This window comes from Neolamprologus multifasciatus, chromosome 18 (assembly GCF_963576455.1).
Source record: "Neolamprologus multifasciatus chromosome 18, fNeoMul1.2, whole genome shotgun sequence".
Classification (NCBI taxonomy): Eukaryota; Metazoa; Chordata; class Actinopteri; order Cichliformes; family Cichlidae; genus Neolamprologus; species Neolamprologus multifasciatus.
In genome coordinates, this window is record NC_140456.1 from 22,891,376 (window position 1) to 22,909,031 (window position 17,656).

General features: G+C 41.4%; 1 protein-coding gene across 3 annotated transcripts in view; it reads left to right on the forward strand.

Moving 5' to 3' along the window:
• The window catches only part of LOC146497926 (ephrin type-A receptor 3-like), a 78,403-nt gene extending 62,073 nt beyond the window's left edge, over positions 1 to 16,330 (forward strand). For 2 of the 3 annotated variants that reach the window (XM_085139428.1, XM_085139426.1), the window contains 6 exons: positions 6,013 to 6,074; positions 8,657 to 8,866; positions 10,298 to 10,447; positions 10,639 to 10,832; positions 11,748 to 11,888; positions 12,069 to 16,330. In XM_085139428.1, the coding sequence (XP_084995554.1) occupies positions 6,013 to 6,074; positions 8,657 to 8,866; positions 10,298 to 10,447; positions 10,639 to 10,832; positions 11,748 to 11,888; positions 12,069 to 12,168 (857 nt within the window). In that variant the 3' untranslated portion in view covers positions 12,169 to 16,330. The remainder of the gene's footprint in view (positions 1 to 6,012; positions 6,075 to 8,656; positions 8,867 to 10,297; positions 10,448 to 10,638; positions 10,833 to 11,747; positions 11,889 to 12,068) is intronic. The other variant, XM_085139427.1, reaches the window with a different exon arrangement.
• Positions 16,331 to 17,656: the final 1,326 nt, after the last annotated feature.

Sequence of the window (17,656 nt, forward strand, 5' to 3'; positions counted from 1 at the left end):
TTGGAAATTGTTAATAAATACAGTGTAATGCATCTATAAACAGTATTTGGATAGCTAAAGTTAAAAATAATTGTACAGCTTATTCCCTGCTTGTTTCTTTCACTTACAAAATAGACCCATTCACAAACATGACCCTGTGGGATGAGAAATGACACTTAGGTTACCAGTGTGTTAAAATGTGATTTTAAGAGCCCAAGCATCATTATATAAATGAAGATCAATGATGACTGACACCCATCTCACTATTCTCATCACATTGTCCATCTCTCTCGGATGCTGCTTGCTTGTGGCCTATTGACCCTCCCATGGGAATAAAACAAGTCCACATTAACTTTTTACAACAAAACGATAATAATGACTAAAGTATATCATTTTTTGTGTGTGCTGATGTCATCAGAATTTGATTGCTACTTAACATATAGTACAACATAAAGTTTTTAAAATAAATGATTTTTAATTACATAAGAAGTAGCATGAATTACTCATGTTTAATTAACATTATGGATTATTACATATTTAATTAACTGTTAATTTACAAATTACGAGTTGTCATTACAGAAATATTTCTCTTGGCTGTGCAGCACTGGATAACAGTCACGTTATAATGGTTAAGATGCCCAGTTACAAATACTGAAAATGTGTCAACCCTAACAATTAGCTCGCCTGCATTACAGCACAGTATAGGTTCAATCTGAAAGCTTCTTCTGATCTGGCAGATATTTGAGGGTGGTCTATAGACAAGCAAATAAGAGAGAGAATCATCATATTTATAAAGATACAGGCACCAAAATAAGCCTTGGCTTTTGCCCTAATCGGACTCCCTCCTCTTCCTGCTTAGTGACACAAACAAAGATTTTCAGTCCATCACACCGAGCTGTTCAGTGCAACTCAGGCCAACAAAGAGCAAGTGCATATACACGGCCTTTTATTGCAATTATTAATAATTCATAAAGTTAATTGGATGTGTTTTTGGCCCCATGAATATTCAACAGCATGCATATTACAAATGAGACTTCACTGCATTTCTTATTAATTTCTTCTTGTGCTGTCACTCTCTTTGTCTCTCTCTCTCGCTCTGTCTGTGTCTATCTCTCTTGCTCTTTCAGACATGAGAGACATGTAACATGTAAACGTGTAATTATAGCACTCTTTTTTTCTAGTAACTGCCACTATTCTGTTTGAAAAAAACAGAATTAATTGAAGAATTACTGCCAAATCCTTGACGTTTTGGGTCAGAGGACATCAGCGGGGTTGACACGGGAGACGGTTAAAGAGCTGAGCAGCGACTTGACAAGTGATTTGCTTTAACATAATCAAGTACTCATTACTTCGTAGTGTTCTTTGAATGTAAAAATACGTTTATGCGCTTTTAGCAGGTGTATTTAATGAGCGCTCGACTTCTTCTACACGCATTACTTTGTGTCTGCCTTCTCACCTGTCTTCACGGCACATTGAGAAGCTGATAGAGCCCCTCAGAAACAAATCTCACGAGCAAAGCAGTAATTTCACAGGTCACAGCCCCGGGTGTGCATGTGCGAGCGAGGGGGTGAGAGTTGAGAGGGGTCAATAATTCCTTCAGGCCCTTTTCTGCAGCCCCAGCTGGTCCTTTTACACCACCCTCAGTCTAATCAGACAGGCTGACTCCAGCTGATCTAGACTCAGGTGTTGGTGTAAACAGTAGCAGACTGGAGAAGGTGGAGTATTGATTTGAGTAGGAGTAGGTAGGTAGGTGTAAACTTGAAGGGAGTCGTGTTGTACTGCACAATACTTTCTTATACAAATGACAGAATGTACTGCAACAGAACTCCTGATAATACGTATTTCCATTTTCAAGGCTAAAATCTTTTTTTTTTTTTTTTTTCTTGCCGGTAGTCCAGAATTCAAACACTATTAGTTTTCTATGATGTAATATTTTTCTTGAGAAGTCAGTAAATTATCTTAATAACTGCAGCATAATTTTCTTTTGATCTTTAATTGGATAATGGATTACTTGTTTCAACAGTGCAGACAGGAGTAATGTTAACTGTTGGCCGCATTGGGGCTCTTGATCTTGTTGTTACATGAAGTACAATAAGGAGCCTTTGTTGTACTAATTATGTAAATGACTGTGATGTGCCAATAGTAAAAGTACTATAAGTATCTTTAGTAAAATTGTGGCTGATTCAACCAAAGTTGTGGTAGTAGTAACAAATCTGGCACAGTTCTGGCACAATATTCTGTCTATTAGTGTGAGTGTATGTGTGTCTGTGTTCACTGCTTAAAACCTCATAAGCCTTCATCCGCTCCTATGTGCCACACTAATAACCTGCTCTGCTGTCTATCACCTGATTGCTGCTATTGTCATGCTAATTAGAGGGCCACATGCAGAAAAGGAGGGGAAAAAAATGCTCTTTTTTTCTGTCTGTCTCACTGCACATCAGAAAAGTGCAGCAATACCCCCATCCCATCATCCCCTCCTCCCTGCCCCTCTCCATCTCCTTATCTCCTTTTTATCTCCACCGTCCCTCATTTTATCCATCCATCCTCTATGCGTTTTACAATCGCTGCAACAATTGGCCCATTTGGAAAACCCTCAATTACCGAAGTCCTTCTCATCTGACACACACACACACGCACGCACATGCACAAACATTAAAAAGGCTGCTCTACAAAGGTGCTGTTAAACCCTGCAAAACCACATTTTCCTCTCGTCTTCTGTTTGAAGAAACTAGTGATTAGTTTTAACTGTGTACCTTTGTGCGCTGAACAATAGGTGTTTCAATATTTCCTGTCAGACTCTTTGAAAGTATTCTGAATATGCATGTAGCTTTGTAGATTGGACTGCACAGACAACGACACGGGGAAGCGGGAGGGGGACCAAAGAGAAAAGGTGACAACGGGATGTAGGGAAGCAGGGGGCATGGATGGATGAGAGAGGATACAAGAGGGAGGAAATGAAAGAGGATGGGGCTTGGGAATAAATGAGGGTGATGGGGGGAAGATGTGCAAAGAGATTTGAGGAAAGGAGGGAGCAGATAGAGGAGAGGAGAGATGGAGAGGAGACAAACGTGAGGAAATGAGAGGAGATGAGAAAGCAAAGAGGGAGGAGGAGAGGTGAAGAGAGGAGATAAGGTTATTGAGTTTCTGTCTTTCTGTTGCTCCGCTCCCCCACAACCTTGCGTGGCTCTTCCCAGAACAGAGATCTGTCCTGTGTTAAAAGCATTGTATAATTTAGTTCAGACCCTTAACATTAATCAATACAGCAGTTATTTCATTTTCTCGTTTGTACCTTGGGCCGCCTCATTCAATAATGCGGTAATGCGGCCCACTGGCGCACACACAGAGTCTATCACTTTCGTTTACGCTCGCACCAACACGCACAGAAACAGCCTCTCATAATGTAATTTGCCAGATAGAGTGTATATATGTTGTCTCTATCACTTTCATATATACACGGCAATTCACAGATTCACACAAACACACACATCTACGCACACACACACATGCGTGCAACGCCTAAATGATCCCACCTTTATCCCAGAGAGAGAAGAGACAACACTTTCTTCTTTCACTTAATAAAGTGATGTAAAATAAGAGCAAACTCCTTTCTGATCCATTTCATAACACACTAAAGCACACAAAACATCAATACTCAATCTGCAGTCTGCACTAAAATACGCATACACGTATGTGCATACAGTGGGAGGCGCTTTCGGCTCTGCAAACGGATGTGTTATTTCTGAAGCCAATGAAAGGCAATAAATTCAAATGAATATGAATGTGATTAGTTAATTATGTGCTTTCAGGAGGAAATTGAGGAGCGCCTGCGAAGATTTGGCAGAGAGAGCTCCATGACGAGCTGAAGTGAAGTGTGAATGGCATGTGATGAAGTTGCTGCAAGAAGTAAAAGGGATTCATTGTACCGTTGAGTGTGTGTATGTGTGCACATGTGTGTTTGCATGAGCACCTGACAAAAAATAGACAAAATGAGCTAATATATAACATGAGTGTGTGTGTGTGTGTGTGTGTGTGTGGCCGTTGCATTGGTAACCTCTGTTATCTTTTAGAGTTGGAGGGGTAATTCTGTATGGCAGGTGTACAGATGATGGCTAGTGATAGCAGTGTGTGTGTGTGTGTGTGTGTGTGTGTGTGTGTGTGTGTGTGTGTGTGTGAGTACATGCCAGGCTAACACGGCCCACAAGGCAGAGACAAAAGGATGAATGTGTTTCATTGTGCTTCACTCTTGACCGCTTCCAACACTGCAAACCTGAGGGCAGTCTTCACTTGTAGCATACATACATGCTGCTGACACCCATGTAACACACACACACACACACACTCAAACACATAATTGGTTTTTAGGGTTAGTTTTTTACAGCTCTTTTCCATTTCATGGCTGTCTGCTTTGTAGAATACCATATGCACAGATGCTTGTCGCAGAATTACATACATGCATTCACGTTTATGGAGTCCACAAAGTGCAGTTAAGCATTCGAAAAAACTGAAACAAACACATCTCGTGCAGGTAAACAAAACAGTATGAAGAGTCAGCACTTCTTTCAGTCATCATTCAGGATCAGATTATTGCCAGTGCTGCGTTTACATGCGCAGACGCACGCGTACGTTCTCCACCTATGATCTGAGCTGAAATCAAACAGTCATCATTGAGTTGTCTCACCCCTGAGTTCAGTTCTCCTTTTCTCTGTCTCTCTCTCTCACACACCCACGCACGCACACACACACACACCAGCACAGCGACAGGCCACACACAACACAGGCCCCGTGTGGAGATAAATGTGACCAGCAGTCCTCACCCCCAGCAGAAGAAAATCCAATTCTCTTTCACTTTTATCCCTGAGACTAATGTTACTGTCAAAGAAGACACCACCACCAGAGACCGGCCGACTCTGTTTGTGTGTGTGTGTGTTTGCTGTGGTGAGATACTGAATTCATTTAAGGTGATGTATTGCTGTCTTTACCTACAATCTTACTGTAGGCCTCGGTGGTGTTGTTCCTGCCTTTTCACGACATGCTTTTGACCCATCCTCCCACCATCCCTCCGCCTCTCCTCTCGTCTCTTCTCCCCTGCTTTCCCTTTCTTCTTCTTTATCTTTCTCTTCTCTCGCTCATCCATACTTTCCTTTCCTCCTTTTTCCTCCTGTCTCCTCATTGCTTTCAGACCCCACCCTTCCATCATTCCCCATCTTCTCTGATCCAATGGTTTTTGTCTTTCTTGAGCTTACTTGAGCTAATTACTTCGATGCAAGCAAGAAAGAAAGACTCTTTTTAAAATACTTTTTCCCTCATTTATCTTTCCCTTAGGTTTTTTTCCCAGCATCTCTGAGGCCTGATTTGAGAAACGTGACCTATTCATCATGTTTACAAGCTACTCACACACCCACCAACATACACATACGCACAGTCATTTGTAACTGCACATTGTATGTTTGTTTGTGATTGGCAAAGCTCGGCTGTAGGGGGTGGTACCAAGGGAGAACCCCCTTAAAGCACGGACAACTGCAGTTTTTGGTATTCGTGTGTGCGTGCATGGGTGTGTATGTGATTGCAGGTACTTTGTTAATCATTTGTAAGCCGCACCAGATGCCATGCAGGGGACCATAGTGCACAGGGCCTGTCAGTCAACCCACGCCTTCATCACACATACACACTCATGCAGGTGCAGGTGCACAGCGATCCAACCACAACCCCCTTCCCTTGAGGCTGATTAGTATTCATGAGATCTCAGGAGGCCCCCTTAAACTCACTCACACACACACACACACACACACATATTCTGGTGGATTGGTCTATTCTAATTATCTCCTGGCGTTTATGGAGAGGGCTGATTAGAAGCTGTCAGTGTGACTGATGACGACATGCCATGCTATCCCCTAGAGAGAGACAGAGACGAAGGGAACGGCTGGTCACAGCTGTGGACTCTGCCTCCTCTCTGTCCTCGGCTCTTTATAGTTTGTGTATTTCTTCCTTGTAACTCAGCCTTACTAACAGCTGTCTTGTAATGTTCCTCTGTAGGTAAGCCAGTGATGATCATAACGGAGTTCATGGAAAATGGATCTCTGGACACTTTCCTCAAGGTGAGTCACGGCTCAGCTTGAAGGAATACATCTTTTCTTCCAAGGTCAGGGCCACGAGTCTTTACAGATGCCACAAAGAAAATTATGTCCCAGCTGAAAAGACATTGAAAGTTGTTGTTCATCTCTTAAAGCTGAAGAATTCATTCCACCAACACTTTGGTGGAATGAATTATTTTAAGTAGTTTTCAACAAAATATCTACAAAGGCTTTTGTTGTACAGAATCTAAAATTATTATGTTCTTTATTATCAGGTGAAAGGTGGGAAACACCTGACATTTTTTTAATAAAAAAAGACATATTTTCATTTAATGGTACAGTTAAAGGAGGATAATATCACTGTCGTCATGGGTACAATATATAGAGAATTTAAGAAGGGCTTGTAGTCATGTTATGAGCACGAACACAAACACTGTGGGGGGGGGGAAGCAAAGCAAACAGAAACATTGAGATGGGTAATATTTTCCTCACACAGTTTTTGATAATCGGTCAATGAAATGCACTTAGAGTCCATATTCCAGAGGGGAAAACTGCATCCGAATGCTGACTGGTAGGCAATAAAACACAGAAAGTATATTGCTTTTTGTGCATTTTGCTCTGTCAGGATATATATTAAAAACAACAATGAAACTGTAGTGGTGGCTTCTGTTTTAACTTTAAGTAACAGATTTCTGTGTGAATATTTTTATTTAATCGATTGAATACTTGAATGAACTACTCAGACGGCAAAGATAGCATTATGAAAATGTTAAAATGTATCGGTTTAATCGTGATCTACAAGCACAAAGAGTAGTAGTAAAGATTGTGTACTAAATTAGCTGAATCATGGTTTCCATACACCGAGCTGAACAGATTTAGATTCAGTGTCGTTTGTCAGGCAGTAAATTCACTGCAGTGCTCAGAGCCATTAAGGCTGTGATGATAGGCCCATTGCTTAATAGACACCAATCCTGGCAGCAAACTGAAGCAAAACACAGTAAAAGCAAAAAAAAAAAAGGCTCAGGCACAGTGTGACTGCCACACACAGCCACATATTTTGTGTGAGAGCATGTACTGTAGCGAGGGTCCTAAACGTGTCCACAGGGAGCAGTATAAACATGGAGTCATCTTTATAGTTGGTTACAGTTTACGGTCCATTAAGTTCCTAATTTTTTTGTTCTGTTTTTTGAGGTAACAAAAAAAAATATTATTATAAAATAACATGCCCAAATTAGCCTAATATTCCCATTTCTTGCTTCTCTCATCTCTTTCATTCATCTTATTGTCAGCCTCTCTGGCCTGCATTTGTCTCATCTCTCTTTCCCTGTCCTCTCCGCTCTTCCTCCTCTTTACTGGCAATGCAACGTGGTGGGCAGATTGATAGAGGAAGTCTGTAGGTTTGTTAGACAGTCCAATCAATCAGCATCTCACAAAACCACCAGCTAATTAACTTAGTCCACAGCTGCCGAGGGAGGGAGCGAGAGAGAGAGAGAAAAGAAACGATAGAGGAAGAGGGTGTAGGGGAGGCACAGATGCAGAAAGATGAAGGAAGATGGATGGAGAGATCGAGACTGAGTCAAAGTATTACAGAGTTTCTCCCTCTCTGAGACACAGTCTTGAGGAGAGACAAAGATGGATGGAGAGAACAAAGAGACAGAGGAAGGAGAGTTGATATAAAGGAGAGAGGGTGACTGATAACATGAATGGTTTTTTAACGGGGACCATTGGCCCAGGGCAGAAATAATTGGCACAGGAAGGTGAGCTGGACCATCATCGATCAACGGCCTCCACTCTCTGCCAAAGACAGCTCAAATCTGAAATCCAGTGAGCTCTGCATGGGCACACGGTCAGCGTTTGAGAGGAAACTTTTGTCTCCTCTGTCAGGTCCAATCCTCTGCAAGTTGGATTTCTATGTGATCCTCCATTGATCCCTGGAAGGCGACATCCATCTTTTGCTTGCCATGCTCCAAAGGGAGGTTAAACTGTGGGGTTAGCTGGATCTAAAAGAGATTCACAGCCTTACACCAGGACATTTGCTAAGCGTGTATTGCTGACACTGCGGAAGCTGAAATCCTGGGGCTTACTGGTCATTTGGTGACCACAGAATAACATTTTACTCATATATTCTGACAGCAGACGTTTTCCACTTCAGTTGACATTTAAGCCTGTGTGGGGCTGTCATGATTTACAATGAGCAGGTAAGCAATGGAATTTACTGAACACATTGCTCGTATTATGAATAGGATGTATTATTTGAACATGAAGGGATGAATATTAAAAAGTTGCCATTTGTCAAAGTTTGACAAATTGTGTTAAATTTTACTTTTGGGAATATTATCCAAGTATTACGGATCTACCAGTTTTCTGCTGCCCCAAAACAAATGTTTCAGCAAAGCCTACCGATCGAAAGTGGGCTTTTAAAGGCATTAAGAGCTAAAACAGTGGATAAACTGATGGTTGCATAAATGGCCAGTAAAAGAAAAACAAGGATGAATAAAGATACGCTGAACTGCGACTCGTGTAAAGATTCTCTAGTGGAGTCCCAGGACAGAAATACTGGAACTGGGCACAATTCAATCAACCTTTCTCTTTGGTCTTCCTTCCAGAAACATGACGGCCAGTTCACGGTGATCCAACTCGTCGGCATGCTCCGTGGTATCGCTTCAGGTATGAAGTACCTGTCAGACATGAGCTACGTGCACAGAGACCTGGCAGCTCGAAACATCCTGGTGAACAGCAACCTGGTGTGTAAGGTGTCCGACTTTGGCCTGAGCCGAGTTCTGGAGGACGACCCAGAGGCCGCCTACACTACAAGGGTAAGACACACTCTCACAGTGTACTGCTGTCATAACAGCAGCTGGAGCCAGCTAAGGCAAAACACTGTAGACGGAAAAGCTTTCATGCACTTGTCACTATTGAGATTTCCTCTTTCAGGAAGTTCAAATTAGTTTTACTGCATGGTGTACAACCGGAATACAGTCTTAGATGCAAAGTGGGCACTCTGCCTCTCCACATTCCCAGTATTCTCAGCAGTGACCTCACTGGCCCTTTTCTTCAAGGATGCAAGCTCAAGCTTTAATAAGTAAGAAAAAAGACAATGTCTTGAATGTACGGTTTCACACTATACTGCACTGGGCAAGTGTGTTTTGAACATTGTTCTACAAAGGCTTTCACAGCCAATAACATAAACCCATGCTGTCAAGTCAAATCACAGCAGTCTTTGGCAACGAGAGCATCCTCTCACTGAGCTCGGAGAGAATGGAGAAACTTAAATGTCAGTAAGTTAAACCACTGCGGAGTAACTCATCTAAAATGTCCACAAGGAAATGGCATTATTCATATTCATAGGAAGGGTTGGATGTTATTTTTAATATGGCATTAGCATTGCCCTGGGAGGAGTGTATCAGCCGCTGACTGCTCTATTGCAATCACACACAAACTCCTACTGATGTCAGGAGACGTAGATGGAGAGCTGCAGGCACTGAGGGGTGCAGGGGGGAGTAGGTGGGGGTTGCAGAGCCCGAAAACGAAGATGATCCAGGAAGAGAACAGAGAGCGAGAGAAAGGGGGGAAGGCGGCAGAAGGATGGAGTAAGCGTTGTTAGGAGGGGGGAGATAAAGGGGTGCGGTAGGTGTGTACAGAGGTGGAGGAAACAAAAGTACAGTGCAGAGTGACTTGGAAGCTTTGCCTTTTATTTGACTTTGACCGAGCAGAGATGGGGGATGCTAGGTGGTGCAGAGGCAGCTGCCGCATGTTAAAAAGCTGAACGGAGCCTATAGAGGTACAATGTGTCTGTGTGTGTGTGTCAGAGTGAAAGAGAGCAAGAGCTTTTGCTGCCTATTGTGTGTATACAGTGGGCTATATGAATCCTTTTGATCTGAGGATCGACGACAAAGGCAGGGGCGGCAGTGCAGGGAAAAAAAAGATAACAGAAGAAAGACAAGTATAAGAACAAACACTGGAGCAAACATTAACCCCTGTTGTCATATTAAAGCAGAGCGCTGCTTAGTGTATAACCTCTCCTGCTCTGTTCCTAAAAACAGCACTGCACCAGGCTTCTTTGCAGCAACCATTTTATAATTTGTTTTCTCTCCTCTACAGTACTCTGCTGTATCTTGATTTATTACAGCGCTAATACAACAGCCTTGAAGTGTTCACTCTATTATTGGCAGCACAATGCAGTGGGCCCAGAGCGGCTGATATTCAGTATGTGAATAAATGCTGACTGCCTCTGGGACCATTTACAGGGAGGGAAGATTCCCATCAGATGGACAGCTCCAGAGGCAATAGCCTACAGGAAGTTTACCTCAGCAAGTGATGTGTGGAGTTACGGCATTGTCATGTGGGAGGTGATTTCATACGGAGAGAGACCCTACTGGGAGATGTCCAACCAGGATGTGAGTCACACATAAACACACGGTCTCAGGTTCGATGTTAATCAAATTAGTGCACTTACACAGTGCTGCCAGCGATAAAGAGCTTCTTTTTCAGTCTTCAGTAAAATTCCTATCTATAACAACAAGTTTGCACATTTTACATTTTTCCTGTATAGTACTGATCACAGAACTCGATACCTCTCTCCATGCAGGTGATCAAAGCAATAGACGAAGGCTACCGTCTTCCTGCTCCTATGGATTGTCCTGTGGTGTTGCACCAGCTCATGCTGGATTGCTGGGAGAAGGGGCGAAGCGACAGGCCAAAGTTTGCACAGATTGTCACAATCCTGGACAAGCTCATCAGAAACCCAGCCAGTCTCAGAGAGCTGGCAAACAGCTCAGTATGGTCAGTGAGAGAAAGATGTGAATTATGACTGCAATGACTGCAAATTTCACTGATAAATCTTGGCATGCCTGGATTAAATTGTAGGAGAGTAGAGGTACAAAGTGCAAAGCAGTAAATGAGGTGACACGAAAGAACATTATTTGTCTTTTATAAACAAAGCCGTATTTATGAAATGGAAATTTATTGATACAGACTTGCGTGCTTGTTTCACATTCAGTGTAGATGCCCCTAATCCCCAGTTATATTGCACTCATCCACTGAATATAATTATTTGTGCATTTGCATTTTGTAACTTCAGGCATTTAGCTAACCCTCAGACTGAAAACAGCATGCAGACGTTCCAATCCCTTTCCACTCCGACATACTCAACAGAAAAAAACAAATGCAGGCCCCTCTAAAAAAGGCAGAACACAGCAGACTCAGAGAACTATGTAACAAGACGAAAAGACTTAAACAGGCTTACAAAAAAGCATATACTGCACTATGTAAGTGAATATTGTAAGTTCTTTTAGCAAAAATGATGGTGTTACCTTTGAGTGTGCAATGACAAATAGATCATTTCTAACAATTTATAAGAAAAAAAAAGCAAGCAAACAAGTCAAGGGTTTTATAAGTAATACCACATAAGCTTGCTCTGGGGTGAGGGCAGCATTAATCATACTTACCCGCTAATGGTTGGGTTTAAAGTTTATGTTTTTGTTTTCAGCGGGGATTTGAGGCTGTATTGCTGCGGTCATTGAAGAATTATAATGATTCTGTCGGCAGAACCAAGATTGATGCGAATAGTTTTTATTTTTACGAATCTGTGTCCAAGCAAAAATTATTGACTTCGGCAGTAACAACAAACTGTTTTTCTAGCCATAAACCGGCCAAAGCTTCATTGAATTTGTATTTGTTTGTTTTTTTTAATCCCAGCAGGGAGGACCCGTCCACGCCAGAGTTCAGTGTTAATACAGTGGATGAGTGGTTAGATGCTATCAAGATGGGCCACTACAAGGAGAACTTTTCCAGTGCTGGATATGTCAGCTTGGACTCTATCCTTTACATCAGTGTCAGGTGCAGACTTACAGGATTTTCAGCATGAGTAATAACACAATCTACTTTGGTGTCATTTGAATGTGAAGACAGTGAATTGGACATGAAACTTGGTATTTTAAATGTAAAACAAATGCATTTTCTTCGTAACAAAATAGCTTCGTAATACTTTGCCTGTATCTTTTTGTGTTTTCCATCTAGTGAACTGGCTAAGATGGGAGTGTCCCTGGCTGGCCACCAGAAGAAGATTTTGTCCAGTGTGCAGAGCCTGCAGACCCAGGGGACGCACGTCCAAGTATAACACTTTCAACATTAGAGAAACACGAGGAGACAAAGTCAAACTGGATGCTCCTGTTAAGAGTTTCCCCACAGCAACAGAGTTGTGATGTAAGCTCTGTGCTTGGGCCTTCTTGGATTTTGAGACACATTAAGATGGAGACGACATGGACGCTTGCCTCCTTCACCTTCTCGCAGCTTCCCCATTTGTACCATCCTTGGTGGGCACTTCTGGCTTTAGCTCTCAGAGTCCCAGCAATACGGTCACCATTATGGAGCATCAAAGAGACACATTTCCAACTGCAAGGCTGCACCTGAAGCATCCCTGATCATTTCACACCGTGTCAACTCAACAAAACAGGAGGGAAAAAGACTTTAAACAAAAGAAATGACAAAAAAACAAATTAGAATATAATATCACTGTCTGTTAGGTGTACAGTTGTTTTTTCTGTCATTTTGTTGGCTTTGAGTTTTCACCTTGAAGAGTTTAAAAAGGGTCAGATGGTATGTACATGTGTAGATATATGTTTATATGGGCTGTGTGTCTCACAACCATAGAGATGGACCTAAAGTTTGTATTGTTGGTGAGGTTTATAGGCTCAACCTTAACAGACGTAATTACTTAGTACGTGTGTGGCCCCTTGCATTGCTCTCTGTACACAGAAAGCCAGTGCATGAGGCCAAGATTTTGAATGAAATGAATGTTTGGGTTTGGGGAGAGGGGAACTGAAAAACTGGACCTTTAGGGATAGAGAGGGATATAGATTTGCTAGCTCACATAGGATGGAACTATGATTCGTTTTTAAATAGTGTATTGGACCAAGACCAGGGCTTCCTTAGTGACTGCTCCCAGACACACTTCCATAAAAACTATTCCCAGTGCATGTTTGCAAGTACTCTTGCATTTACAGTACAACCTAACTAACAGCAGAGAATACAGCAGAAACAGCTACGGTGCAGTTAACACAGAGAAAATGTTACTCTTCCGCCGTCTTTTCCAAACAGCAGTCTCTCACAGGTGTTATAGTATTGTGTTGTTGCAAACACTTCAGCCCAGACGTTTGCCTTCCAGTATTTCAGGTATGTTAAGAAGTTTATAGTGTTTTGTGAAGAGCAAAGTTGATGCAGACAGATGTCAGGACAGATGTCGTGACAGACTTGACACTGTTAAGGACGTATGACTTGTTTTTCCAGTGTTGTGCCATGTACAGTAACTTTGAAATGTTCATCTAAATAACGACCCACCATTCCAACTCTATGATTTTCTTTCATCAGTTCCCGTGGCTGGATGGTTACACAAGGCCAGTTAGAATAATTACAGTGGTTTGTGTTTTCCAAATAGTCTGCTTGATGAAAAGAAGCATTGGACCCTTTTTCAGCAAAATGAAATAGAAGCAGTGTTGACTTTCAGCGGTGCCACCACAAGAGGGTAAATTTGACTTAAAAAAAGAAAGATGATTTGTGCGTGTTGTACTCTATCACTTCCCTGGTATCTGTCATTTTGAACACCCTTATTTAAAAAAAAAACTACCCATAACCTAAAGAAGCATTTTTTTCTGTATTAGAAGGAAACTGCAGCTTATCACAATAACTATCACAATAATTATACAGTAATATATGAAGGGACCCTCTTTGTGTACACTGTAATAATGGCACTGAACCCGCTTTTAGTGTATTTCTGCACCCAGTTTTAATATTTGTGGTACTCCATAGGACCAACAGTGGCATAAAGTACAGAATATATGATTGTATCATAGTGTAAAATATGTACAGTGTTGATTTCCAATGTTAGAATGTTTGTAATGATAACAATGATGATGACTATGATGTACTTTTATTGTGAAAAAGAGATTTCTGAAGTTCTCGTTCAGGGGTGGGTCATACAGAGGTGAAGGTGATACGTTGGTCTGAACAAAGGAATGTAGCATGGTGCAAAGCTTCAGCTTTTATTGACAGGTGAGAGTGACTGCAGTTTCTACTATAGCGTTAGGATGAGTAGAATGGACTTTCTTTATTGATACACTGGCTTCATTTGCATATCCACCTTAAAGAGTCGTTACATGCACTTTTTTGACCTTGGACTGCATACAACACAATTTTAAAAAGATGCTTGTTCAGGAGAGGGTAGGACGAAAAGTCTAACACGATAAATCCTCCATTTAAACTTGGATCTGATATCACAGATTGAACATTTGCTCTCTCCTTACCCTAGAAATGATAGCTGAGCTTAGCAGACTTGTCAAGCATTGCATTTCTATACATGCTGCAGTAGTTTGCATGGTATAAGAGTATTTTTAGAGGGTGAAGAGTATGAAGGGTAATGCTGCTTCCCTAAAGTCAAGAGCAAAAGAGTAAAAGTGTAAGAAATGGTTTCTGCAGCATGTTTGTCGGAACTAATGTAAGTGAGCTGTGACCGTTAGCTTATCTATTAGCTTTGTAACAAGACTTTACTTCAAAGGCTAACAAGTACATCTTTTACTTACTAAATTGCTTTATTTTCTGGAGTTACAGGGTATTTTAAATCCAGTACATGTATATGTCCAATCAGTACATGTGGCTTTGGAAGTCACCTGGAAACTCAGTTAGCCAAGAGAGACCTTAGCTAAGGCGATAGACGGTATAAAAGATGGACGTAGCCAATGTGCTCTTAAATACTTTTGTGCGTGAAGTTCTGCTTTGAAGCCCCAAGGTGTGTGTTTACCTCATCATCATCTTGGCATTTTTAAACTGGATTTAATGAGGGAAAACCACACTCTCATTTGCTAATGGCTTGTCAATCACATGTCATTAGCCAGTGATCATATTCTGAATAATAATAATGAATCATGCTATTCATTGTATTCAGTATGCCTTCAAATGAGTCACCGTTCCTCATACTGAGGAAACTGTCCCCTGAGGTTAGAGCAGAGTGACATTTTTCTATCAACTCCTACAAGACTGGAAGTATTTTTGCAACCACCACTATCAACCCCAGTGGCCAAAAACTAAAATCAGATTTAAAGTCCTTTTCGGACCCAGAAGCTATCTTCATTTTTTGTACCGCCTCTGGCTAAACCTGTAAATTTAATTGATTAGTTATCTACAACAGATAAAATGTGCCCCTGGTGGTTGTGATTCAGCATATTGTTATTCTGATGTAGAAACCTACGTTTGTCTAACATTTCAAAAATACAATTAGTAACATGCACCATGCTAGAAGGGAAATCCAGACAGGCCTGATAGTTATAAAATCTGAGCCACTCTGCTGCCAGCGAAAAGTTGCTTTTTTAATTGTGTTGTTCGGCCCCAATGTTTTAGAACTAGTAAAATAGAGGCGTGACAAACTGTTCTGCTTTTTTCAGCATAAGCCGCAGACGAAACGCAAATTCAGAGTTTGAAACTGTTCATTCTACTCTTGCTAACTCTATGATTTCACTCTAGCGGACTACCCGTGACCGCTGGCCTTTTAGATGCCTTATTTTCTGAGCTATTTTTCTGTTTTGTTGCCCTATACAGGGGATATTGAGAGTAAAGTGTATTTATCTGTGTTCTTAAGGTGACCTCACATTAACACCCTGGTTTTATAACATCCCAGAGGCCCCCTCAAACTGTACCATCATAACTTCCATACCTTTAAGTAGATACTATTAGAACCGTCATACCTGAAGACCTGTAAAAGTGGACGGGGAAAATCACAGTGTTGTTATTTATTTGCAAATTATGAATATGATTGTCTTTCAGTTCTTTTCTTTATAAGTGCCAAATTCCTCTTGCATTTTTAACATTATGTTACTGCCTGCAAAATAATGGTGAATTGTTGACATTGTCCTCTTTTTGACTCACTTATTCATCAGCACTCTCACTTTAGAAGAAACCATTTTGGTTTCTACTCTGAACTCCCTGGTTTCTATCACTTTTCACCATGTCAAGGTTAGCTACGTGGGCTGGTTTGCTTGAACTTAAATACAGTGTTTGTATCCATTCTCCACAAAGTCTGTATCGTAAATGTTAATGAGTGATTCTCATCTGAGACTTTTAGCACTCTCTCTATCTCCCTCTTTGTCCTTCTCTCTCTCTTTGTTTGGCCATCATACAAGGCTTATTTGTCCCCATGCCAATTTCCTCTGCGTTGCTTGTTGTAAAGGGTGTAGGCATTTTAATGTCTTTCATGTCGCTGTAATAAATATGCTAATATTTCTAATTTCTCACCTGAAGCCTGCAGTGTCTTTTTCTTCAACACATTTCCTGCTTGTCTTGCTCCCTCAGAGAGAAGATCCCAGAGAAGATTGAAAAAAACTTACAAATATTATATATACAAAAAAAAAAATGCAGTCCCAGCATCCATCTAACGTTTTATTTTACTTATTGAACTGAGCTACTAGGTGCTTCTGGGCAGGTGTAGATGATGGCTTTATAGTTGTCACGTATTACATAAAACGCATCTCACTGGGTAGGCTGGTATTCCATTAATTCCATATTCTCAGCCTTGGCCTTGTACAGTATGTGTTGACAGTAACGACAGTAATGTTGCTACCACTACACTATCGAGGCTGATATATATACTGATAGTGAGTCCCATTACAGTAGATGCTTGCTGATGTGAACACTGCTCTACACACCATCCCCACTGTCAGTAACACTGAAACCAATGAGCCCATATATATTGCCACAGTAATCCTAGCTGCACTTGGATATAATATAAAGCATGCATGTAGAGAAAGTTCCCCATGGAGAAGAAGGCTGGAAGCCACTATTAAGGAAGAAGATGGGCACATGAGAGATAGGTCCTGGATGAAAAGGAAGGACAATAAAATATCTACAACAGTGATGGCAAACAACACCAGTGCCAAGTGGCTGGTGGACCTAGGATCCAATCACAGCACCTTCCATGAGTCGGAGTGACATTAAAAAGGCAGACATCCAACAATGAGTCTCCGTATTGAAGGTCTGGACAGCACCGGGACCTAACATGATTCATGTCTACTGGCTAAAGTAGTTAACAGAAGTCAGTGGTCACCTAGCACCACAAATAAGGAAACTACTAACAGCAGCTAGTCATCCAGACTGGTTAACACAGGGCAAAACAATCTTGATCACGGCAGCCGATTACCTCTCTCACAACAACATAGAAGCTCGTCTCAGATATTGGAAATAACACCAAGCCATATCCTGGTTGATAAAGCAGTACAACAGGGCTCTAACATCAATTGGACCAACTTGACCCCCGCCTATATTGATTACACAAAAGTATATGACAAACAGTATGTCTGTGAAGGGTCTCAGTCATCCAGGTCATGGTAGTCTAAGGAGCCTTGAGAGAAAAGTGACTTCTTTAAGTTGCTTCTTTAAGTTGCTTGAATCAACTTAAAGAAGTCCAGATGCTTTTCTCTCCAAGCTCCTTAGACTATATGAGATCAGATATGATATCAGAAACCCAATTGGACTGCTAAGGACTGGACGCCAATTCCAAGGCAACTGCACAAATCATCAACAAATGAAGACAAATGAAGGTGATGCACTGTCCCCACTATTAC